Here is a 27947-nt window from a genome sequence, read left to right as displayed (position 1 = left end):
AGTTTTTTTATTTGTTCGGATGAAATTAAGGCCCTAGGTTAAAATATTTGACAAGAAAATCTCACACGTATCATTGAATCCAAGTCACATCACACATTTCGATGCCATTCAATTTCTTGATGTGAACAGATGGAACCAAGTTGTTTTCAAGTCCGACTCAACAACTTTAGTACAAACTCTATCGTCTCAGGGTCATGGTGACTTGGAATTCTATGCTATTGTTTCTAGTATTATTTATCAGTTATCTTTACATTCTAACTTCGAGGTGAAGTTTGTTAGGAGACAAGCGAATATGGTTGTTCATACTTTAGCTAGGGTGACGCCTGTTCTTAGGCTAGTCACCGTATTTTTAATTCTTATCATTCTATAGTTACTTTATTTTGGTAAAAAAAAGAAAAAAGTCACATCACACATTTATGGTTTATGCCCTTTTCTTCTAAAGTTTGACTTCAATTTCGAATCAATCAATATCTTCTTTTTTTATGCGTATACGTATAACCATTATCCTACTTAATAAAAAATAAAAATAAAGGAAATCCCACAAAACATTATTTTATTTCATAAGGTGAAATCATACACACGACTTTCAATCCCATAAATAGGTCCCATTTTATACAATATCATATTATAATACACATGGACATTTTTTTATATGCTAGGTGGAGCAGAAACATCTCAGCTCACGCCTAATGCCACTCAACTCTTTTGAATAAACCACATACATTATTCATAATACATGACATATAGATAGAGGAAATTAAATCCTCATTTATTTGTCACACACAATAATGAAATTAAAATAAATTATTTTACTTCTTGTCCTCGGGTGCAAGATGAGCATCAACATATTTGAGAACCTCAACAGATAAATGGAACAAAGAGTGAGGATTAGGAACATTGTTATTGAGCTTCTCATATTCTACTATCCAACGAACCACACTTCCTTCTCTTTGAGGAACAATTTGCATTATGAACTTGAAGCTTTTGTAATCCTCCAATAAGTCTCCACCCAACACTTTGAACGTTATTTTGTTGTTTTCTTTGTCTATGTCTTCAATCCTCTGCTTAGAAATACAAGTTTTTCCAGCTGTTTTTTTGTTCATAAATTAAATACTATCTTTATTAGATCACATATATAGGAAAATGAGCGACACCAATTATATTAATGATCTATTATATGAATCGATGCTACCAAATTACATGCTAGTCAATTAAATGTTAACTCAAATCGTTAATAAACTTCATTTATAGACCAATTGTTTGAGAGTATCTTACATCGAATGATAATTGAACAATTTTTAGCAGAATTCATATTTACCTTCTGGTTGGACTCTAGCTAGATTATCAAGGTCTATTTCCTTGAGAGTCAGATGGTTAAGAAAATTATTTACAAGTCTGTCATATGAGCACATTATTAATAATAACTTGAATTTCTCATATATCAAACACTAAATTTAATTGAACTTAACTTATAAATAGTCATAAAATTATGTAAATAATTTAATTTACATCAAAGTATATGTATCCCTGGTTTTCTGCCATGCTCTTCAAAAGTAAAATTCACCAGAGTCCAGAAGCTAACTTGATATGCATGTTCAATCATATCTCAAATAAAAATCTTGACAAAAAATATCAAGTAATTGGCCTCAATTAGTTAATGAACTCCAATTATGATGAATCGCTCGTAGGAACAAAAGTTCGAATACTAACTAAAATAATCATCCATCAATTTTTATTTATATGAACCCTTACACCGAGAACAGAAAAGTTAAGATAAAAAAGAAACATGATTGTAAAGGAAGATACCGTTCTTTTGAAACAAATTTTGAGTTTCAAATATAAACCAAGTTGAGTTTGAGTTGGAACTCACTTACCAAAAACATAATTCCAGGATATAATGCACCCCTCAGTGCCCCAATCACCTTCATGAAGTTCAATACCCTTTACTATATCAGGGCAAACATTTGAAATATGGTGTGTCTTGTTGCACAAAACTTCATAAAACTGCTGGGGGGTGGCCTTAATAGGCACATCCATTTCTATCTTTTCAATTGCAGATGTTGCCATATTTGTATCACCCTTAGGAAGAGTAGGAGGAAAAATAAACTTGTACTGAGATTTGTGCTAATGTTATTGGTATTATATAGAGATTTAAGTAACATATTATAATAGGATTAATTAATTACCCCCATTTGTTAAATCCTAATCGTAATTAAATTGCCGAGTTGAGATTGAAACAATCTTTATGGAGATGAACTTATAAATTTTATTATTTCGATGCATTTTTAGTAAACTTGTTAAAAATCTATCGATGTGTGTCAATTGTGGATGTGATTTGAAACACATGACATGAATCAAGTTATCCAATAGAACATACTCTACTATGACACATCAACATTTTTAAATAGAATTTACTCCCAGCGTCTCACAATTATTGTCTTTTAACATTTTTTATTTTTTTCAAAATAATTGTCACTTTACGATATCAATGTGGCATTTATTATTTTTATAACAATTGAAATCCATCTCATGGTTATGAAGTTGTCAAATCAAATAATTAAAAAAAAAATATTCTTACCTATGTTAGATCTTAATTTTGATATTGATTAGCAAATTATTACTATATTAAAAATAATGCAAGTTTATCTTTAAAAAAAGAAGACAAGAAAACATAAAAACTAATCAAAGTTGGTAAGATTTGTTTGATTTACCGAGTTAACATCACTAGTCAATTGAATAAAAAAAAATGTACAATAATACAATACTATCGAAAGGAATCCTATGAGTTAATTAGAAATTATTAGGTCTAGAAGGTTTCTTTTTCAATTTAAAAAAATTCATCTGATATATTTTCAACATGTTCCTTAATTTTACTTTTTTTGCATTTATGTTGATTGTGACAAGATGACTACAAAGAAGTAGATGGAAGATATTTGTGAAGTTGTATATGCATATCATTTGTAACTTCTGAATATAGGCTTAAAAACACTCTCTATCAAGATTCAAGAACTTGCATAACTGTACGTGCAAGGAATCATTCAAAGGCAATGCCCGCTGTAGAATAATGGAGAAGACAGTGTCAAAAGAAGGGAAACGACAAATCATATGCATAGCTGGTTGAGTTTAAAAAACAATAAGTAATGCATATACCTATTTTGATAGAATATCTAAGTAACCTAATCGTATCTAATACAATCTGCAACACATTATATTATTCATATTTAGACTGATTACCTACACAATCTAATTTAAAAATGCTACTGTTGAACAATTAGTGTAATTTCTTGGGACAGATCTCAGAGGCATCCTTGATGATTGGGCTTCTAAAAATATTAGGGTCTCAAATATTTTTTTAGATTTATGAATGACTCTATTAAGCGTACATAAAATATCAAATTGCTTGCGATGTCCGAGTGAAGTGAGCAATGAATATAACCTATGACATGATCTATACTATTGACTATTGTCCATTTTACCAGCAAAACACATATTGAGGTTTTCTCTTATGATGAATTTCATGCCTCCATTAGTCATTGGAAGTACCTACAGAATAATCAAGAGTGTTGATAGGACTGAGCCTATTATCAATTCATCAATTATTAACTAAGCGGGAGAAAAAAAAAATACTTGGTCTATGTTTAGTACTATTTTAGATTAGATGAAGATATATTGATCCTAGAGGTCTCCAAAATAGTCGCTAATTCACTTAGTGATCGATTTTCTCCATTTAGTGACCAATTTTTCGGTTTCTAAAACTAGTTTTCTTGTAGTGCCTCATTAAAATGAAACTATATACATCGGTTGGATGCCACCTAATTTGATTGGTTGAGTTAAGCTCAATTGTGATGATGTTTGGAAGGAATTTGGTACTCTTGTGAGATTGAAAAATTTACCATTGCTGTCCTTGTATTAGTTCTCCTTGTTATGGCAATTACTATCGACGGTACTGAGGATTATTACAATGAAAGTTGCAGTATATATTATGCTGAAATATGTAAAAATGGTGTTGTTTGTGCGGAAGCTCCTTGGCTTTGTATTTGTTGTGATTTTCAAAAACATGAAATTCCATGATTACAAGCCATATTTTTATTATATTGTGGGTAGGTTCCTAATGCTAACATTAATATAGTTTTATATTCTTGAGTTATGTATTGTATTATTTTCTCATTACGGTTACCTGCTTTTTGAAATAAAATTCTGACAAAGTACTTTTTGTGAGATTGAAGGATTTTCTACTAATTATATAACAAAGCCATTGAGACCCAATTATTATGAGGCAGGGAGTAAATTGGCACCCAGAAAAATATTTTAATAATTGCCGGATATACTTACTAAAATCACTTGGTTGAAAATTTGCTTGTCAACCTTGATTATCAAAGTTGGATAAAAAAAATAAAAAATAAGTGAAACAACAACGTGAAAACCTAGCTACATTATTTATGGTAATCCCTTTCATATTAAATAATTAAGTGACTTACTAATAGAAATTAGCATGCATTCCCAAGTGAAACTGGTGGATCAGAGAAGGAACCATAGAGAATTTGTTTAGCAATCCATTCCTTTGCTGCTTGGGATATATGTAGAGGAATCATCACATGCAATGCCATAAACTGTTCCATTTTTTATGGACTTCTTCCCACAATAATGTATTTCGTTACCTTGGTAACTTCCACAACAAAATTCCAATGGATTCACAAAACCTGCCACAAATCATGCAAGCATAAAAGTTAAAACTTAATTGTGCACATTCAATAAGCAATTGATATTTTAAAGATAACAAAAACTTAATTGAACATTACCTTGGTTCCTTGCATTGCTGATAAGTGTATATTTGACCGTGTAAACATCAACATATGTAAATTTGGCTAATGGAAACATTCTCCTTAGCTGAAACACTTGGTCTTTTAGCTGCCTGTTATATTCCTGAGCAAGCTCGTTGTGAGGTTTAACACAGCCATTGGCATCCAAGTTACCCTTCTCGTTCTTGTGTGGATAAAAGAAGTAATAATAGGGTATACATTCAATAGGACCTGTGTTGTGAATCCAAAACACTCTTGCCTCTTCATTGTATAATTTCTAAACCATAGGAATGACAAGTATTAGTTCTATAACCAAATTGCTATATAATGATTGGATTGGATATTGAACCGGTTATATCTCCGTTGTTTCAATTGGTTTTATCGACTCAACCATGATTGAACCAGATGACAAGTGTTGAAAAAGGAAAAAATAATGAAAATCAATTAAACCAATACCGGTTCAACTTGGTTCAATCATACTACAATGTAACTGGAATCAAACCAATTGCCAAACTTGATAATAATGCATCAACAAGGCTTAATTTCTTTGGTTGCTAATTATTACCTGCACTGCTTGGGTGAATTGGCTCAAGATATCAGGAATTGACCTTCTAACTTCTTCCTCTGAAGAGTTCGGCTTCTGCAGACCATAGCCAATATCATTTTGTCCAATATCAATGGTGTAAATGGCTTTTGAGAAATCTTCAGTCCTTGGAACGCCACTTCTGAGAGGTGGTTCTGTCCCTATAAATGACATCACATAGGTTCAGTTTTTCACCATTCACTTCTTTTTCATGTCACAAAAATTGCAAATAATAAACAAAAATGAGAATGCAAATTTGATGAGAAATTTACTTTTATCAGAGAGTTGATCAAAGAGAATCTTGGTGTGTGATTTGAATAAAATAAACTGAGATACTTGAAAACCAAGATAGGTTAAACCGGCAATGATGGGACGAATCGGTGCGGATGCTACTGCAAAGTTAGCTCCATGCCTGTAATTTGATCCAACTGAATTCAAGTATGAGCTTAGATATGGTAGCTCCAATTCTTCACCTGCATACAAAAAAAATTGTATTAATAAACATAGATATATATGGTCGCTAAGTTCACTTCTCTAGTTGCTTATGTCCAGAAAATAAATAGATATAGTGACATACAATTACAAATATATCTAAAATTGTATAACATAACCAATAACCAACTTCATATAGTCCAATCAAATGTGAATTAGCTAGCATGGTAGCAGTGAATGATATTTGGTCCAATTGGATAAAGAACTTTTTTAAGCCTTTAAAGAATAACGGTTTCTCAAATAAGTGCTTATGTATAAGCTATTTTAACAACACAATATTATAAGGTGTTTTCTTAAATTCATTCAAATAGTCTAACAAGTGCTTATGAAAATAAGTTGAAAACAACTTATGGACATGTCATAATTGATGCTAGCAAAATATAAAACTTAACCAAAATTTGTTTTAGATGGATGTGATAATGTTCAACTTACTGATAAAATCTAAAATTAGACGACCATCACAACATCTTCCTGAGATGCTTCCAAAGAAGCTTATACCATTAGGATGCTCAACAGCTGCCATTGTTGCATATCCAGCTCCAGTATCTGAATTGGAGTCACCAAAGTTGTATATTGCTGGGTAGACACATTTCTTTGATGGACATGCCACACACAAATTGAAAAAACAAAGTATGTAAATTAGTGTCATGGTATTCATTGTTGAAGAGGTAGTGGCTAGTTTTCCACTATGTGTTGTGTTAAATTTTTGTTTCAGTGAACAATGTATTTATAGGGAGCTGAGAACCACCTCTTAGAACTTTGGCAAGAAAATTATGTCAGTTTGCATGGTGATTCTTCTTAAATCACCGTTTTAAACTTTGTGACAGACAAAATTACGGCAATTTTGAAAATGCCATTTTGGTTTATAGTGGCGGTTAAAACGGCAGTAACAAGAAAATTTAGCCACCATAATTTAGGCGATTTTTTGTAGTGCAATAAATGATGTAAAATTTACAAGATCAATAAAATGCTTTTATATCAAATTGGATATACCTGATCAACAGCTACATCTCCCTTGCTTCCGTCCAATATTTTTTCTGTATGAAATTACACCAATTAGGCAATTACTACATGTATTTTACTTTTATTAAAACAACATGTAAATGAAGAACCTTTTATTCTTCATTCAAGTTATTTTATTTTTTAAGGGATTTTTCATTCAACTTACTATTTAGTAAATTGTGATAATTAAGGAAATAAAGTAAGAAATAAAGAAATATACCTGAATGTTCATTCATGAGCATATTTATCCCAAACACTTTGTCCACTTACACCTTCATTTGCAGCATCTTCATACTACATTATCAACACAAAAAATTATATGCTTCTATACTATTACCCACACACTCCATCCCTAAATTTTTGGTCTTTAATGTGTTGAATTTTGTTCGAAATTTTTGATTGATTAAGCTTGTTTTTACTATGTACCCATGACAAAATTTAAAAACATACATTAAATGATTTTTTTTATAAAAATAATTGTGAGTAAATGAAATTATATCTATCTCTAAATTTATTTTGTTTTAAGCTATGAAAAGTTTTATATAACATATACAAAATGTTACAAAACACACCTTGTAGGAGGCCGAGCCAGTATTACCAAGTGTTGTAGAAGTAACAACTGCTGCCATTATTGGAAAACTAGGGCTCGTAAATGAGAAGAGACAAGACATGAGAGAAAGTTGAAAATTGGAGAATGTTAGTGTCCACTCCTTTGGAACATGTTATGTTTTATTTTTCTGAACAAAGCATGTTATGTTTTAAAAAGAGTAAGTATACAATTTCGTACATGCAAGACTATCTCATATCATATGCATAATGTTTTTTTTGCCTCACTCTCTCTCATTTAAGTTGTGGACAAATACTTTAGGCTATGGCATAGCATGTGGATGGATTGTAATATTTTTGAAAGAATTTAGTGATATTGCCAAGTTCACACTTTGGGCTATGGACCTATGGTATATCATGTTGATGGATGGTAATATTTTTGGAAGAATTTTATTATATTGCCAAATTTACACTTTAGGCTATGGTTAGCATGTGGATGGATGGTAAATTTTTGAAGAATTTTAGTGACATTGTCAAATTCACACTTTAGGCACTGGTATAACATGTGGATGGATGATAATTCTTAAATTAACTCGAGCAATCATTAAAGTGCACTAATAGTCTAATACTCCCTCCGTCTCAAATTGTATGTCGTTTTAGGGAAAAATATTTGTTCCAAATTATATGTCGCTTTACAATACCAATGCAACATTAATATTATTTTTCTTATTATAACCTTAACTATTTATTACTCTATCTTCTTTCAATTCTTTCATTTATTTTTTCCATATTATTTATTAAGGACAATTTTGTAAAACAACTTATAATATCTCTTTTCCACACAATATTAATTGCATATCTTAATATGTGTGAAATGCCCAAAACGTCATACAATTTGGGACAGAGGGAATACTACTCTTTGTGGCCCTATTCCTATCATAAAAAGAAAAGAAGAAAAAACATCAAAATCAAGAGGACTTATTTAATGTGGTCGTAATTTTGAAATTTTATCCCCAAAATACACTTGACAAATGTTTCTACACCTATTTGTGTGATAATTAAATATATTTACAACAAACATGAAATGGTGTAAAATTAGTCATTTGAACAATAAACTAGTATGGTCGATGTTGAATTCAACACTATTTTGAAAGAATAATGTCAAATACTATCACTCTTCTGCAATCTTTAGACGAGTTTGAATCTGTTAAACAACTTTTGAAGCTTTAAGTTGCATCTCCTGATGAACTACAACTTCTGGTGATTCTCAGCTTCTGATGAACTTGCTTATGATGACCTTGCTTCTGACGACGTCATCACTTCAGGAGCACTTTGTCTTCAGGAGCGTTATATCTTCAGGAGCAGTTTTCTTCAGACGCTTTAAGTTTCCCTCTTTGTTGATTCCTTTGTTCTGTATTGTTCTTCCAAGATCTTTTTTAAAATGTCAAATTTTGTCTATAGTCCTGTACACTTGAACAAATATTAGCATATTCAATTGACAATTTTTAATACATTGTTATCATCAAAACTCTGAAGAGTTAATGTTAAACACATTTTGTTCCAACAATCTCCCCCTTTTTGATGATGACAAACATTAATATTTAAAATGTTCAATTGGTGTTAATCTAATTAACACGTTGACTATTAGGGTATGAGGTTTGTAAGCTCCCCCTGAGTCCAATAATACTTTAAGGTGAGGTTTGTAAGCTCCCCCTGAGTTCTATCCATGTTAATTACATTCATGATTTAAAAACAAAATAACTCTCAGAATAAGGTCCTATTAATTTAACTTGATTAAAATTAAATTAATGGGGCTCAGAGCCTATAAATACTATACATCTACTCCCCCTTTTGTCATCAACAAAAAGTATAAAATAAAGACAAAAAGAAAGAGATGAGAAAAAATAGTGAGAAATTCTGCAAATAAATACATTCGGAAGCAATATAACACATGTATATATATCAGAGAGAATAAGTTACTTCAGAAGCACATTGAACATATGTAAAAATATCAAATCATACAAGAAGTTCAGAAGCATTCATATGAAGAGAAGTAATTCAGAAGTAGATGAGGTAATTTCACAAGTAAAATGAAAAAGTGCAGAAAACAACTGGGAGATGAAACTAAACAAGCTAAAAATATGTGTGCAACTAGGGTTGGACTTGTCTTTGAATCATTTCCATCATCTATTGCATCATTCTCTGAGTTTCATCTGCCTTTCTGTTCATTTCTTGCTTAAACTCTTCATTACTCTTCATCAAATTTGCTTCTCTAACCCTTGCTTCTTCCAATTTGGCATATGTGGACATCTTATACTCAAGCAAGAGTAGCTTCTGATTGAGAACTTCCTTTCTCAACTGCTTGTTCTCCCTTTCAAGTTCTCCATTTCTTTTGCAAAAGCCTCACGAGAGGACATTGCTGCAAATGTGTCATGTTATTATTCAATGACTTGAAAACCCTAATCAAAGTATATATCAAGAAAGTTTCAAGAATGACATGGCAGAATAATTACCCTTAGATTTTATCAAGAAATAGTCCTGAAATTAATGTTAACCAATAAAATCTCAGCCTGACCGGAAATCATGGGGTGGTGGGTGTTATGTATCTTTTTTTTATGAAAGATTAATAAATGAGACTGAAATCTAAAGGTGATTATTGTGCCATATCATTCTTAAATTTTTCTTATAAAATCATTCTTGATATCTAGCATTTTCCAACTTAAAAACTCTCAACACAACCAAAAAAAAAAAAAAAGTAAACGACTATTTCAGCCACACCAATTCAGACTATATTACAATCAGAATAATAAACACTAGATGAAAGAGAAAAAAAATTAAGAAGAATGAATCAGATAACATGAATAAATAATCAATTGGCAAAGCTATTGAAAGGAAGCAACAGAACAAAACTAAAATTGTAAGAGTGTTAAAATTGGAGCATTTATCATTAAATGGAGAGGTTGCAAAAAAGTAGCAGTTGAACTGTAAACCAAATGTTGCTATATAGAAACGTCTGATGCAAAACAAAAAAGACAGATAGAAAATTCTAACCTTTGAATTTATGAGTCGGATTAATCAAAGAAATCACACTTATAAACATACACCACGGAGGAATGACCAAACAATGAATATTGTTGAAATCGTCATCCTCATCATCAAGCATTGGATTTAATTAAGCTATATAGTATTTTAACAAGTACCAAGACATAAACATCGATAATAGTCAAATTCTAAGTATTTAATCTAGAAAATCTTTAAAATTTAATCAGAATATTCCATTTGATCTTCATCTTCATCTTCATCTTCAACTCTCATCTCCAACTCCATATTCATCATACAAATCAGCAATCACATCATGTAGAGACTTCAGATATGGAGTACCATCAATGTTTCCATTATCCTTCAGATTTTGAATTCGCTCAACAAACCATCTAGCTTTCTCTTCAGCCAATTTTGAATTAGCCATGACAAAGACAACATCATTATAAGTTTTTTGCCACAAAAGGTTTCTTCTCTTAGCATGGACCTAAACAAATACAAATACAAATACAATTAAGATAAGCAATTAAGTACTATGTATTTTACAATTCACATTCAATTTTTTTCATCTTACCATCTCAAAGGCACTCTGATTACTCTCACCCCCATAAGAACTTCATGTCAAGCTTAATACACGACACAAATTTTTGGAGCTCTGGTAGTCCCTTTCCAAAGGGACTCCACCAAACTGATGGAACTTCATTACCAGCGGCAACAGAATAACCCATATCGTTCGCCCATTTATCGAAATCATCAAGTTGAATTTCAATCTTAGCTCTTTCTTCAGGATCGGCCACCATCCTTGTTATACAATCATGTAGACCACCTTTACCTTCAATATCATCTCTAAATCCATGGCTAGAGTGAAACTGAGGGTTAAGAAAATAGCCTGCTGCATGCAAAGGGCCGTGGAGTGTTCGTCCCATCTTTCATCAATGATCTCCCATAGAGGCATAAAACTAAACAAAAAAATAAAATGAAAAAATTGAATTACTTTCACCAGTTCAAACCAAGATATCGAAACAAAAAAATCAATTATAAAAAGGCGTAACTGTCTAACCAAATGTCTATTAAATGAATAGCGTGATTCAATTTTGCTAAAAATCAAATCAGAAACGGTCTGATACAAAACAAAAAAGATAGATAGAAAGTTCCAACCTTATTCCGATTAATCAAAGAAATCACACTCGTAAATATACATGACGGTGGAATGACCAAACAAAGGATATTGTTGAAATCGTCATCCTCATCGTCAAGCATTGGATCTGAGATAAAGAGTGAGATAGATGATGAAGATGAAGTAACCCTAGTGGGTGACAGATCTAGCTGACGTGTGAGAGATACAAAATCTGAAATTAGGGTTATCAAAGACTCAAATCAAGTGTTTTATATTTCTGAAAAGTATTTGAATTGCTTCTTAATGTTTGTGAAATAAAAAGATGAAGGGAGATTTAGTTTGAGTGTGGTGACTGGTGATCATAGCTATATATATACCAGATGAAGAAAAAGGGTTGTCACTTGTCAGTGTCGCAGCCGCAGCTGAAAGAAACTAGGGTTTCTTATGACAATGTTGGGCTCCTCGTATAAAATTAAATGGGCCTATAATAATTAATAGTACATATTTTTTATTTTTTTTATGAAAGGCATTTTCTATATTTCATAAAAAAAATATGATATATATTATGTTAATTTAGACTTTATTAGATGGTATACATGTACTTATTTACAATCAAGCATTTCATGAATTGTTACATTTCTAATCTTCAACCCAATGTTTATACATGTTCGTATGTTAATTATTATGTTATTATTTTCTCTCTTGTCGGGATTTGAATCATGAACATTTAACTTCCAAACTTCATTTTAAAAATAAAAATATAAAAGTTTAATTTCTTTAATCTCTTAGCTCAACCAAGTGAGCTACTCATCCCTCCAATTTGAAAATATTAGGTACTAGTTTTGTATATATTAATTTCTTTTGGGAACTAAATTAAGCTGCAAGAAGATTGTCATGAACTAAATTGGATCTTCATTCTTTGTGGCACTCATTAAGTTTTCCCTACAAGTTGGACCTCTAGCAGTTACCACCTTCAAAGTATTATTTTTTTTGGACACACCATCTTAAAAGTATATTCATTAACTTGTGCACTAATCCCTTTGAATCATGGAAATACTATTATTTTTGGGGGCTACTGTCATAGCTCCAGACATGAGTCGAATGTACACATACTGAAAAAAAATCACTTTATACACTTTCAGAAATATGGAGAGTTTTCTGCATCAAGGGAGGGGAAAGTAGCACCCCCTATATTTAGGTTTGAATTATTTTAACACCATAAAACAGTTGTTAAAATTACAAAATCAAATAAGATCAAATATCCTTATAGTAATTTTGGTAATGACATATATATTTAGGATAATGTGAAGCTATTTTTAATACTGAAGTGAGATATGTACAAATAATATTGTTTGATACGAAGATTCAAGATCTTGCAGAATTGTTCAAAGTGCAAAGAATCATTCAAAGGCAATGCTCGCGCTGGAATGGAGAAGACGGTGTCAAAAATGGTCGTTAAGATGTTACGTTGCAAAGGTTGAAAATAAATTCCGACTGCCCAAATGCAATGATAATGAAGTCTCCGTCATGTTGTTAACTCCGTTCTGATCGGGAGATAATAACGTCCAAAAAACTAGACGACACAAAAAAAAGCAGCGGTTAGTATCAATTAAAAAGAAAAGGAACATAAACAGAAAAGGTAAAAAGGCATGTCTTATTCTAGAAATAACAATCAAGTCTATTAATAAGAATAATGACCAACAAAAAAACTTATTCAAGTAGTAGTAGCTATTACTATATTTTGCTTCGTAGGAGCAACTTTAGCCTTTAATAGAACCTACACAATTCCTAGCCTTATCGAATATTGCGGCCTATTGGCTCGGTGAAGCACAATGGTGCTTTTGTTAGTGTTTAATCGTTTACGTGCAACTTAAATAGGAATTAAATAGAAAGTTTTTAGCATTTTAGAAACTAGTGTCTAGCATATAGGATCCTGTCAATGCAGAAATTACATAAACAGAGGTATCTATATTACGCAAAACAATTTTTCATAATATCTGATGACATCACGACACATTCGAGCTGGTCAAGAAGTTGCAGCATCATATTATTAAGTATTGGACTGTTTTTCCATATCTTCAAGTAAACGATTAGTAAATTAATCATGATATTGGATTGTCCTGGTACCATTATGATTCTCTCCTAATTTGATATGTGGGGATTCAATTGTTTCATGTAAGATCTTAATGTTCAACACTTGCATAGTTTTACCATTTAAGTATATAGAAGGATTTATCCGTTGTATGTGTGTAGATACTTTCTTTTTAATGAACATTGTTCATTTATTAGTAAACAGAACAAAGATTTCCGGAAAGTAAATCAAGATTGATGAACATTTCAAAAATTAAAAGCCATCTCTTCTCTGCTAATCATAGGTTACTTGGTCATGAAAGATTATAGTACAAAAGAAGGTAAGAAACTAAGAGTCACCTGATCGGTCTGAATGGACCAAGATAACATATTTGGCATTTTCATAGTGCATTGACAAATCCAGCAATAAAATTTTAAATTATGAAATGCTTCTAAAATACAAAAGCTTCTGTAGACGGTAACATTTCAATGCATGCCTTGTCCAGGCCGAAGGCCGCCACTGAGGTCATTGCTTCAAATGTGTTAATGTCAAATCTCCAAAGGATGATTTGAAGATATTAAACAAAGAAGTTATCCTCGAAACTGTGGGATTAAAGGATAGTTTGAAGATATTAATCAGGTTACTCGAAAATATTTGCTCCTCCCCGATGTTTGCTGCTGATATCAAAGTGTGCGCCATAAAGTAAGTGAACTACACATAACAAAATAAAAAATGAAAAGAAGTTTAATCAAATTTAATACATTCAATGAAAGAGAGAGAGAGATAGAGAGAGAGAGAGAGAGAGAGAGAGAGAGAGAGAGACCTGCTTACAAATCCCTCTGCTTCCTTCCTTCCTTTTAAAGTAACATTGACCAACGAGATTTGGTACGTTGCAGAAGTTTGAATGCTCTGCATGTGTGTCTCCATGCAGTTTTTACTCATAGTTGTTTAAAATATTTATTTGTGGCTGCAAAAGAATACGAACTCAGAAGAAGAAACAAATCTCATTTAAACGAAATCTAAGAACTGAATTAAAAAAAAAAAAATGAAATGAATATTTCAGCGACATGAAGTCAGATTACATTACAGTGAGAATAGAAAAAAAAATACAAGAATGGAAGAAGAAAAATAATGAATCAGGATTAAAGACAGAATCAATTGAAGCAAAAATAAAATCAAACAAATAGAGAGGAAAAAACAAGCCAAAACTAAAATTGTAAAGAACAGTCAAAATTGGAACCTATTCGTCTATCATCGAATCAAGATAAGGAGCCTATTTGTCAATCGTCGAACAGTCAGAATTGTTGCTAGGGTAAGGGTTCATACTAAGCTTTGAGATCCATGTTTTGTGCAATGATGCAAAATGAATAGGAAAAAAAAATTGAGCACAATGCTGACAACAATGAAGTGTTATCTATTAAACGAAACATGTGATTCTATGTTGCTAAAAAAAATTATGGAACAATTATTAAGAAAAAATTGTTCTAACCTTCATATCCATGAGTCCCACTAATCATGGAAATCACAGTCGTTGTAAATATATATGACTGATGAACATCCAAACAAAGGATATTGTTGAAATCAGCAAGCAATAATGGATATTCAAAAGCTCCACTAAAGTTGAATGGAGCCATGAGATGAAGAGTGAAATGATGATGAAGATGAAGCAATTTATGTGTAACCATAGTAATTTCCACAGAAATATTTCAATGGATTCACAAAACCTGCCACAAATCGTGCAAGAATAAAAATTAACACTTAACTGTGCACTGGCTAGGTCCGTTTGTCACGAGTTATACAAAAAATGATTGTGATATTCAATAAGCACTAGCTAATTTAAAGATAGCAAAAACCAAGGTTTAAGAAAAAGGTTAGCAATTGTGATACGAGCTGTGAAAACAATGTTTTTGATGTCTTTGTGACCACAACGCGAACACGGTTGAGGCTACATCAAGAACAGTTGAGTGCGATTATCGGCAATACCAAAGATTGAGATGCAAACATGACCATGATTGGATCACAATTTAAAACCTTGACAAATACATTGCATTCTAGTCAATGATGTATTCTTTTGGAGACTTGAACATTACCTTGGTATTCCTTGCGTTGCTGATAAGTTTATATTTTACTGTGTAAACATCAACATATGTAAATTTGGCTAATGGAAACTTTCTCCTTAGCTGAAACACTTGGTCTTTTAGCTACCAGTTATATTCTTGAGCAAGCTTATTGTGAGGTTTAACACAGCCATTGGCATCTAAGTTACCCTTCTTGTGTGGATAATAGAAGGGATGAACATCCAATAGGACCTGTATTGTGAATCCAAAACACTCTTGCCCCTTCATTGTATAATTTCTAAACCATAAGAATGACAACTATTAGTTCTATAACCAAAATGCTATATAATAATTGGATTGGAGATTGAACCGGTCCGGGTGTTGGTTCGATTGGTTTTATCGGCTCAACCATGATTGAACCAGATGACAAGTGTTAAAAATTGAAAAAAAAATGAAAATCAATTAAACCAATACCGGTTCAACTTAGTTCAATCATACTGCAATGTAACAGGAAACAAACCAATTGCCAAACTTAATAATAATGTATCAACAAGGCTAATTACCTGCACTGCTTGGAAGAATTGGCTCAAGATATCAGGAAATGACCTTCTAACTTGTTCCTTTGAAGTGTTCTTCAAACCAATGGCAATATCATTTTGGCCAATATCAATTGTGTTTAATACAAATAAATGTACATACATAGTTGAATGTATATGTAGATCAATACTAAATATTGATATATTATTTATTTAAATAAATAAAAAAAATTATATCATAATTTAAAAAATAATAAATATGATTATTAAACCAATTTTTTTTGACAAAATATTTGTTCTATGTATTATATATTTTTTGATAAAATATATTTAAGTTAAATAATAATAAAGATGGTTGCCAAAAATTTGAACGGAAAATCGTAAAGAAAAATCCAAAACTTGGTAACTCATGACCATAAATATTTTCTGAGGCTAATTTAGTTCGTTAATTTTTTTATTAAATTTGGTTCATCAAATTAAATACAAACTAAAAAGAAGAATTGATGAAGGACAATAAAAGAAAATAATTTGTTGTAATAATTAAAATATAAAATTTAATGGAGAATTGATTCTAGTTAACTCAAAAGTTAGGAATTGTAGCTTCAACCAGAATTGTTTTTGGAGAAGAGAATTGCTTCTGTAAAGCTGAACCAAACATGTGACAAATTGCTTTTTTTCAATTCTATGGAAAAGCTTTTGGACTATGGAAAAGCTGAAACAAACAAGCACTAAGTAGATTTATTTTATTTTAGTTTTTGAATAGATTTACATGTTATGATTCATTTTTAGAGTAGATGTAAGTTGATTAATTTTTTTAAAATGTTTGCATGATATTTATGTTATAGTTATGATTTTTAGGGTTATTTTAAATTTTGGTGTTTGAGTAGATTTTTTTTAATTTTAGTTTTTGAGTAGATTTTTTTTATTTTAGTTTGAGTAGATTTACATGTTATAATTCATTTTTAGGGTAGATGTAAGTTGATTAATTTTGTTAAAATGTTTGCATGATGTTTATGTTATAGTTATGATTTTTAGGGTTTATGTATAATTTGTACTCCAAGTGTTTGATGAAATGTTTGAATGAATTTTTCATCGATTGTTTTTAATTTCTTATTGTGTAGATTTGAAACAATGGCTGATATGTTCGACGTTCAAGCACAATTCAACGGTAGAGAACCTCAGAGGTTGATGCTTCAGTACTTTGGTCTCACGTTAAGAGATATCAATGATCAACTAGATGAATTCAACCTCGGAGACACAAGGAGGGTGGAATACGTTCGGTATAAACGTCAAACGATTGTCTATGGGAGAATATCATTCAGTTGGGTGGAATTAATGAACGACGATAACGTGATGGGCATGTTTTGGGAGCACAGGATGTTCCAGTGGATCGATATGCGTGTAACATTGTTGAGATCAACTGAAGACATTATCAACAGTTTGATTCCGCCAGAAGATCGTGATTAGGTAGGGAATGCACCTTCAAACTACAACAATTGTCTTACCTCTCTGAAATGAGATAATTCAAACTTGCTAAACAACAGTTCTCAAGCATTCACCCGGAAATTCTGTTGTTCCTTTCAAAAGATTAAATTCTTGTTATTTTGGTGTAGATGTTGGTATTGAAGTGTCACGGAATGAACATCATTCTTTTGAAACTTCAATACCATCATCTAAAATTCTACCACAATTTCTCAACAATTATACAACAATATTATATTCAACTCTAATCTAACATGTAATCATAAAAACATAAAATCAACAAAACAACAATGTAATAGGATGGTAACAACTTACTTGATTTTGTGAGCGTAATTGACGTTGAATCCACAACAATTGAGAATTTTGGCACCTCTTGAACTACAATCCGCAACAATGGAGTTTTGAATACTTCTAGGTTCTGTTATGTTCTTATAACAGACCCTCGGCAGTTAACTGCCGAAGGAATCCTCGGCACTTTACTGCCGCCGATTCCATCGGTAGTTAGCTGCCACCGGTTAACTAAATATCGGCAGTTAACTGCCGATGGGGTATTTATGTCTTTTATATGTGTTTTCAGGCTTATTAAGAGTGTGATCAGCAATTTTCAAGAGTGATATAAATACAAGAATTCTACTCTTTACCCAAATGAATTTGCTCATTCCCAAATTAAATGACCAAAATGCCCCTGCGTGAGTTAACTCACGCTAGTGTTAAATTTGTGAGTTAACTCACGCTACGTGAGTCAAGTCACGCAGAGATTTACACAAGATTTACACTAGCGTGGGTTAACTCACACTGAGATTTGCACTAGCGGGAGTTAACTCATGCTACGGGAGTTAACTCATATAGGGTTATTTTGGTCATTTACTTTGAGAATGATCAAATCCAATTGGATAAAGAGCAGAATTCTAGATATAAAACTCGGTAAGTGTTCTATGTTGGGCTCCTCATATAAATGGGCCAATAATAATCAATAGTACATAATACTTTTATATGAAAGGAATTTTCTATATTTCATAAAAAAAATATGTATATATTTTTAAAATTATGTCTGTGTCATATGATATATTAGGTTAATCCACCAGAAAAAATATGATATATTATGTTAAACCGATTTAAATTTATTTTTTATTAGATCCTTTCAAAAAAAATAAAAATTATTAGATGGTATACACACTTATCTTCAATCAAGCATTTCATGAGTTGGTACATTTCTAATCTTCAACCCTTTGATAGAATGTTTATACATGTTCGTATGTTAATTATTATGTTATTATTTTCTCTCTTCTCGGATTTGAATCATGAAACTTTAACTTAACTTCATTTCTTTCAACAAAAAAAAAAACTACTTAATTTTTTTAATCCCTTAGCTCAACCAAGTGAGCTACTCATCCCCCAAATTTATTTGAAAATATTACGTACTATACATTAATTTCTTTTGGGAACTAAATTAAGCTGGTAGATTGTCATTAAGATGTTAGCCTTAATGGAATCTAAGCAATTCATATTCTTATCAAATATTGTGGTCTATTGGCTCCCTGAAGCACAATGATGCTTTTGTTAATGTTCAAACGAAGCTCTAGCATATAGGATCCAATTGCAGAAATTACATAAACAAAGGATCTAGTAGAAGATTCAACGTGTATTGGACAGTTTTTTTTACGTATCTTCAAACGAACAATTAGCGTATTTGTTCGTAATAAATTAATATGCCATACACAGAAAACTAACTAAGCCATTAATCAAGATATGTATCATTATGATTGTTTGCTAATTTGATTTATGCAAAACATTTGTGGCTGTCGTTCAAATAGATATAGGGATTCAATTGTTTCATGTAAAATCTTATTGTTCAATACCCTCATAGTTTTACCATATGTGCACTTAGAAGGATTTACAGCTGTATGTGATGATATTTTTCTTTTAAGATACTTCATTTATTAGGAAACACCTATGTTGCATACGTATGGGTACGGTACCCGGTCCGGTTCATCAAAGGTACGAGAATACAACAATTTTATAAAAATTAATATATAAATACGTCAATGAAATCATGAATTTTGTTATATAATATAACATGAGAGCTAAATTTTCAACTTACAACAAAAACAACACGACCAAAGTTAAAAATTGAAAATAATAGTTAGTTACAACAACAAAAAACTCATATGCTCGTGTAACACTATACGGGCCAAACGTGAAACTATGTCAACCACATCAGGAGGAAGTTCAAGCACATTAGCAGCATCATGGGCAGCAGCTCGAAAAGTACTGACCTTATTAGTGGTGCCGGCCCTTTCGGTGACCATTTACAAGAGAACCCACAATTTTCACTCACAATAGAAAATGAATAAAAATGGAGTACCAAAAGTACCGTATATAACCTCCATCTTCACGCTCCAGAAGATAACACTTGAAATTTGAACTTGAAACTTCAACTACATGTAGTGAAACTTTGCTGGAACAAGATATTTAAATTTAAACTTCTAAGAAACCCAGCGTAATCTGTCAAAGTTCAATGCAAGTCTTGTCTACCAAGGGATCATCGTTTCAAATGAGTCCTAATCAAAGATGCTATTCACCCATCTGCGAGAGGAAGAGAGGAATAATACAAACTGATCAGCAGAGAAAGAGAGAAAAAAAGGAAAACCTTTTAAACAACATCTAAAAACTCTCAACACACACAAAAAAAAAAAAAGTAAATAATGCTTCAGCAACACCAATTCAGACTATGTTACAATGAGAATAATAAACATTGAGAGGAAAGAAGAAAAAAAATTAATAATAATGAATCAGATAACATGAATAAATACTGAATTGGCAGAATCTATTGAATAAAGAATTAAATCAAAGCAATTGAAAGGAAACAACAAAACAAAACTAAAGCTTTGAGATCTATGTCTTATGCTATCTATTAAATGAAAGGCGTGATTCAATTTCACCAGAAATAAAAATCATATTACAAGTAAGATAGAAACTGTCTGATACAAAACAAAAAAAGATAGATAAAAAAATCTAACCTTTGAATTTATGAGTCGGATTAATCAAAGAAATCACACTCGTAAATATACATGACGGAGGATTGACCAAACAAAGGATGTTGTTGAAATAGTCATCCTCAACATCAAGCATTGGATCTTCAAAGGATTCACTAAAGTTGAGTGTGCATCCTGGAGAGGAAGTAACCCTAGGGTTAGTAGGGGACGGAGCTTGCTGAAATTAGGGTTATCAAAAACTCAGTAAGTGTGTTATATTTCTGAAAAGTATTTGAATTTCTTCTTAATGTTTTTGAAATAAAAGGATGAAGGGAAATTTAGTTTAAGTGTGGTGACTGGTGAGCATAGCATAGCATAGCATAGCATATATAGATGAAGAAAAAGGCTTGTCAGTGTCGCAGCCGCAGCTGAAAGAAACTAGGGTTTCTTGGTTTCTTGGTTATTGTTTGAAGTTTTAAGGGCTCATTTTGTTATGACAATGTTGGGCTCCTCGTATATAATTACATGGGCCTATAATAATTAATACTCCATCCGTTTCATAATACTTGTCTATTTTAGAGAATAATTTTGTTTCAAAATACTTGTCACTTTCAAGTTTCAATGCAACATTAATTATTGACTTGTCAATAATACCCTTGCATATTTATTGTAGAGAGAGAAAAAAGTAAAATGAAATAATAAATGATTAAGGGTATTATAGAAAACACACATATATTTTCATCAAAAATAACAAAATTTATTTGGTTTCTTGGTTAGTGCAATTTCTCCAAAATGGACATGTATTTTGAAACGGAGGGAGTAGTACAGAATATTTTTTTGTGAAAGGAATATTCTATATTTCATAAAAAAAAAACATGTTTATATTTTTTTTTTAACAAATCAAAATGATATATGATATTAAACCAACAGTGGTCCTCCCGGCATAAATCGTGCTAGAACATAACCACTCCACAAATTACAAAGTCACAATTGGTTCCTCATTAAAAAGGACAAAAAAAGCGAAGAAATTAAAAGATTACATAGAAACACCCATGCACAAAAGAGGGTATATTATGTTAAACCAATTTAAATTTATATATTTTTTTTATGGACACGCACTTTTCTTCAATCAAGCATTTCATGAGTTGTTACATTTCTAATCTTCAACCCTTGATAGAATGTTTATACATGTTCGTATGTTAACTATTATTTTAGTATTTTCTCTCTTGTCAGGATTTGAATCATATGAACCTTAAAGTTTTAACTTCATTTCTTTTAAAAACAAACTCTTTAAATTCTTTAATTCCTTAACTCAAACAACGGAGCTACTCATCCCCCAATTTAAAAATATTAGATCTAGTTTTGTATATATTAATTTTTATTTTTTTGGAACTAAATTAAGCTGCAAGAAAATTGTCATGAATTGAATTGGATCTTCACACTTGCACTTGATCATCATAGATTTTACTTTTTCAATTTAGTACTTAACGAACAATGAATTGATTATCGCATGATGACCCCAAAAAAAGTATATGGACGATATTTACAAAGGAGTATGTGGTTATTATTTTTATGATATATATAGGACATATCATATGAGAATGGTATTTTTATTTGAGAATGTGAGAATGAATTTTCAGCCTTTAGATTAAGATTTAATGGCAGAGATTAAAAGCTCCAATTAATTAATAACTATGTTTTGTTGTAGCCTAGCACAGTAGAATCAATAGAATTCCAAACGATTCCCACCTCCTGCAACAGTGCTTGCGCGACTTCCTTCATCTTTTGCACTCGTCACCAGCCAACTCTCCACAAATTATTCTCTCTTGTAAATCCAAAATGACAGTAATCGTTGAAATTAGGTTTGACTCTTCTTCATCGTGGCTGATTCTGCTTGTGCCTCCGACGGCGTTCGATTCGCGATTGAAGATCTGAAACCGCTTTTCCCCTCATCTTGTGTTTTCAGCTCTATGTGTTTCGTCTATATCATCTTTTTGTATAAAAGAACAATAAAAAATATATAACAAGATTAGTTTACTTTTAACTTCATTTTTAGTTGATAGAGATCGTAGATCTCAAAGGATGAGTAATTTTTTTTTTTTAATCAGCAAATATTATTAAACGCCATCCCCACAAGACGCGAGGTATGAACGAAACAAAGATACAAATGGTGCCGCATATAGACGGTACACCATAACCACCAAACAAAGCCCCTTAAGATAAACCCACCAACACACATCACCACTTAAGATGAGTAATTACTACTTGTGTTTGTTAATTGGAATCCATCAGATTGAGATCCACTTTTCTGAAGCAATATTCATCAATATTATAACAGAGAAGAAGCTTTGTTTCTGTTTTGAAGAACAAATCTTAACGTCAGTGGTGGTGAAGATTTGTAAAGAGCGCTAATAGTGGGAGAAGCTTGGTAATTGGTGGAATACTAATAGACTACAGCAAGACATAATTATTAATTAATTGGAGCTTTTAATCTCAGCCATTAAATCTTAATCCAAAGGCTGAAAATTCATTCTCATATTCTCACGTAAAAATATCATTCTCATATATATATATAGGGATAGGATCAAATGACACCATGGTGTCAAAATTAGTTTGACACCAAATCTCATCCATTCATCACATTTAATCCAAAGGTTTAAAACTATCCACAAAATAATTATCCTACACCAATTTCTCCCTTTAACATCTAATTAGGAAAAAAATGAAAACATTTATTGTCATAAATTCATTATCAATCATTTTTTCTCTCATTTTTTTATTATTACTTTGTTTTTTCATTGAGCATTGTCATATTGAACAAAGAGATTGACAAAACAAAAGTAAGAATATAACATGTGCAGTTTTTAAAAAATAAAAAAACTAATTAGTCCATTATTTGTGGAAATCATGGCTATATATATATATAGGGATAGGATCAAATGACACCATGGTGTCAAAATTAATTTGACACCAAATCTCATCCATTCATCACATTTAATCCAAAGGTTTAAAACTATCTACAAAATAATTATCCTACACCAATTTCTCCCTTGAACATCTAATTAGGAAAAAAAGGAAAACATTTATTGTCATAAATTCATTATCAATCATTTTTTCTCTCATTTTTTTATTATTACTTTGTTTTTTCATTGAGCATTGTCATATTGAACAAAGAGATTGACAAAACAAAAGTAAGAATATAACATGTGCAGTTTTTAAAAAATAAAAAAACTAATTAGTCCATTATTTGTGGAAATCATGGTTGTACAGTTGTGAAAATCAACGGACTACATACACTCGTGCATTTCGTCTTTTTTACTGTTCGTAGCAACCATCGTTACCTTTTTTTTATTACTTTACATTTTTTCTTCAAAAATAAAAGTCGTTTTAATTTTTTCAGAAGACATTGAAGCTTACTGTTGTTGAGGTAATTAAGCTTAAACAATATGATCAGTGATAAAAATCTAATTAGCAGCAATTTTTGAGAGGTTAGATGGCAACAATGGTGAAAGAAAAATAATCATTTCGGTGTTTTGATTGAATGTGTAATTTTTTTAATGCAATTTATATAATTATCCGTGGTGATGACTGATCCAACCAACCATAATGATGATTTTTTTAACACTAAGTAAGAATAATAAGTAGTAAAAATAGGGAAAAAAGGAAATGATTGATAATGAATTTATAATAAAGATTTTTTTTAATTAGGTGATAAGAGAGAAATTGGTGTAGGAGAATTATACAAGGGATAACTTTAAACCTTTGGATTAATTAATAATGAATGAATAAGATTTGGTGTCAAACTAATTTTGACACCATGATGTCATTTGATCATATCCCATATATATATATATATTGAAAATGGAAAGAATGTAAAAACGCCAAAGTGGCCAACATCAAAGATGACCAACACCAACAAAACAAATAATACTCAACACCAACAAAAATACAAAAAATAAAATAAAATAACTACAACAAACACCGAATCAAAAAACGCCTCCCTCCCTATCTCATATTGCCCAAAATAAAGGAAGAAATGACCAAGTCTATTCCATCCGAGAAAATATACAATAAATTAGAAGATAGACCCGAAAGATCATGCTTAAAGGCACTTAAGCAAAGCGCGGATTCCCTCCATTTAGGAAGCCTCTATTTATCCATGTCTATTTTTTAGATGTATGACATGTGAGAAAAATAAAACTACACGGTTTCCTCTTCTCTTTGATTCCAATTGCATGCATGCTCTTTTTCTCCCTCTCACCATCATCATTACCTCTTCCTCTCGTGTGTCGCCATTGTCGCCCCTCTCCCTCCATCCACCGGCGCTCTCCCCTTCTCTATCCACCGCTACTTCAAATATTTTAAATTATTAGTAACTTAGCTTGAGGGTCAAAAATGCTTTTTGTTTTAGTCTATATAAAAAATTGAATGAAATTAAGAACAATTCAGTAAACAAATTGTTGAATATTAGTATGAAGAGCTAGATCCCAACTCAAAGACTAGAAAAATCAGCCAATTTTTGTACACTCATATTTGACGAGAACCTTGAAACATGTTAGAAAATAGCATGGATGAAGAAGAAAAATAAGCACAATCTCAACACAATAATGTAACGTAGAAACTTCAAAATTGGAGAAAAAAACCACGATCGTCGTCTAAACCGACAACCAAAGAATTGTTATTATGTGAAGATTTTTACAACACATAGACTTATCTCACTCACCCCCCAATGCCCCGATACAACCACACTCTCACAAAGAAAATATTTAAACTAAGCTTAAAGTGCTACTCACTATTGCATCAAAAAACAAAGAACCTATGTCCAATATATATAGCCTTAGCCTTTCCCTTGCTTAACCACACTATGAAATGTGAGACTTCTCCCATAGCTAATATTTTTTAACCTCCTTCTTTATTTAAGAAACTTGACAATCAAACCTAACATATTTGGATAGTAAATTTTGTGTAATTAATTATCAAGACAAGATACTAGGGAGACACTCAGTTGCTAGGTTTTCAGGTGTTGATGAATAAACAACACATAAAGTTATTCCCTTCATGATACAATCACCTATTATCGGGTCCTTGGAGAAGTACTAAAGGTCCTTCACATGTATAGGCTAACCAAGAAGGATAATTACTGCTCGGAAGAATCACGGGTTGTCAATCCCTAGATCCCACTCAAATTGTTGAATATTAGTATGAAGAGCTAGATCCCACTCAAAGACTAGAAAAGTCAGCGAATTTTGTACTCATATTTGAGGAGGACTGTGAAGTGGCGGCATATTGGTGGTTTAAAGCGACGGACGCGGTGAATATCGCAATAATGGGACTGAATGTGAATTGAGCAAGGTGATGTGGAGCAGAAGGGGAAGAGCCACCCGTGGATGGAGGGAAATGGGAAGCGGAGGCAGCACTAGAGAGAGGAACACCGAGAGGCGGTGGCAATGATGAGGATGGGAGGGAGAACAAGGAGTGTGCATGTATTTCGAATCTAAATAAATTGTCCAAAAGTTGACATTTTGGGTTTTGTCTTATAGATAATTTCTCAATTTGTCCCATAATGTTATCAGTAGCACATTTCTAATAGTGTATTTGACAGATTTATGATGATTCAATACTTATTCATGCATTATAAAATTGACATAACATTTAGATGGAATATATGCAATTTTGAGTGGTGCCTTCTCAAAGTGTCCTTCCAAACAGTGGTAATTTGAGAGTAAAATAGGGGATGCAAACTGTGGCACTCGTTAAATTTTCCCTACAAGTCAGGCCTCTAGCAGTTACCATCTTAAAAGTATATTCATCAACTGGTGCACTAATCCCTTTGAATCATGGAAATACTATTATTTTCGGGGGCTACTGTCATAGCTCCAGACATGAGTCCAATGTACACATACTGAAAAAATGACTTTATACACTTTCAGAAATATGGAGAGTTTTCTGCATCAAGGGAGGGGAAAGTAGCACCTCCTATATTATTTAGGTTTGAATTATTTTATCGCCATAAAACAGTTGTTAAAATTACAAAATCAAATAAGATCAAATATCCTTATAGTAATTTTGGTAATGACGTATATATTTACGATAATGTGAAGCTATTTTTAATACTAAAGTGAGATGCACAAATAATATTGATTGATATCAAGATTCAAGATCTTGCAGAATTGTTCGAAGTGCAAAGAATCATTCAAAGGCAATGCTCGTGCTGGAGTGGAGAAGATGGTGTCAAAAATGGTCGTTAAGATGTTAGGCTGCAAAGGTTGAAAATAAATTCTGACTGCCCAAATGCAATGATAATGAAGTCTCCGTCATGTTGGTAACTCCGCTCTGATCAGGAGATAATAACGTCTAAAAAACTGGACGACACAAAAAAAAGCAGCGGTTAGTATCAATTAAAAATAAAAGGAACATGAACAGAAAAGGTAAAAAGGCCATGTCTTATTCTAGAAATAACAATCAAGTTTATTAATTAGAATAATGACCAACAAAAAAACTTATTCAAGTAGTAGTAGCTATTACTATATATTGCTTTGTAGGAGCAACTTTAGCCTTTAATAGAACCTACACAATTCCTAGCCTTATCGAATATTGTGGCCTGTTGGCTCGGTGAAGCACAATGGTGCTTTTGTTAGTGTTTAATCGTCTACGTGCAAGTTAAATAGGAATTAAACAGAAAGTTTTTAGCATTTTAGAAACTAGTGTCTAGCATATAGGGTCCTGTCAATGAAATTACATAAACAGAGGTATCTACATTAGGCAAAACAATTTTTCATAATATCTGATGACATCACGACACATACGATCTGGTCAAGAAGTTGCAGCATCATATTATTAAGTATTGGACTGTTTTTCCATATCTTCAAATAAACAATTAACAAATTAGTTCAAACTGAATATAAGATGCCATAAACCGAAAACTAAGCCATTAATCATGATATTGGATTGTCCTCGTACCATTATGATTCTCTGCTAATTTGATATATGGGGATTCAATTGTTTCATGTAAGATCTTAATGTTCAACACTTGCATAGTTTTACGATTTAAATATATAGAAGGATTTATTTGCTGTATGTGTAGATACTTTCTTTTTAATTTACATAGTTCATTTATTAGTAAACAGAATGAAGATTTCCGGAAAGTAAACCAAGATTGACGAACAATTCAAATATTATAGTACAAAAAGAAGGCAAGAAACTAAGAGTTACTTGATCGGTCTGAATGGTCATCAAAATCCGAGCAAA

General features: G+C 31.7%; 2 protein-coding genes across 3 annotated transcripts in view; both read right to left on the bottom strand.

Annotated features, from left to right (window-relative positions):
- Positions 1 to 527: 527 nt before the first annotated feature.
- Positions 528 to 2117, bottom strand: LOC11425510 (MLP-like protein 43). Its single transcript, XM_003626916.3, has 2 exons — positions 1875 to 2117; positions 528 to 1087 (listed from the first exon to the last, which is right to left on the bottom strand). The coding sequence occupies exons 1-2, from the start codon at positions 2065 to 2067 to the stop codon at positions 810 to 812; spliced, it is 471 nt and encodes a 156-aa protein (XP_003626964.1). The 5' UTR covers positions 2068 to 2117; the 3' UTR covers positions 528 to 809.
- A 2428-nt stretch (positions 2118 to 4545) lies between these two features.
- LOC11419893 (GDSL esterase/lipase At3g27950) overlaps positions 4546 to 27947 on the bottom strand; it is a 34582-nt gene continuing 11180 nt past the window's right edge. The window contains exons 1-5 of one of the 2 annotated variants that reach the window (XM_003626915.4): positions 6307 to 6532; positions 5655 to 5855; positions 5365 to 5543; positions 4800 to 5076; positions 4546 to 4700 (exon numbers count right to left, since the gene is read on the bottom strand). In XM_003626915.4, the coding sequence (XP_003626963.2) occupies positions 4546 to 4700; positions 4800 to 5076; positions 5365 to 5543; positions 5655 to 5855; positions 6307 to 6532 (1038 nt within the window). Of the gene's footprint in view, positions 4701 to 4799; positions 5077 to 5364; positions 5544 to 5654; positions 5856 to 6306; positions 6533 to 27947 lie in introns of those variants that run through there. The other variant, XR_003007727.2, reaches the window with a different exon arrangement.

Source organism: Medicago truncatula, chromosome 8, assembly GCF_003473485.1.
Source record: "Medicago truncatula cultivar Jemalong A17 chromosome 8, MtrunA17r5.0-ANR, whole genome shotgun sequence".
Taxonomy (NCBI): domain Eukaryota; kingdom Viridiplantae; phylum Streptophyta; class Magnoliopsida; order Fabales; family Fabaceae; genus Medicago; species Medicago truncatula.
This window is presented reverse-complemented; position numbering and strand designations above follow the sequence as displayed.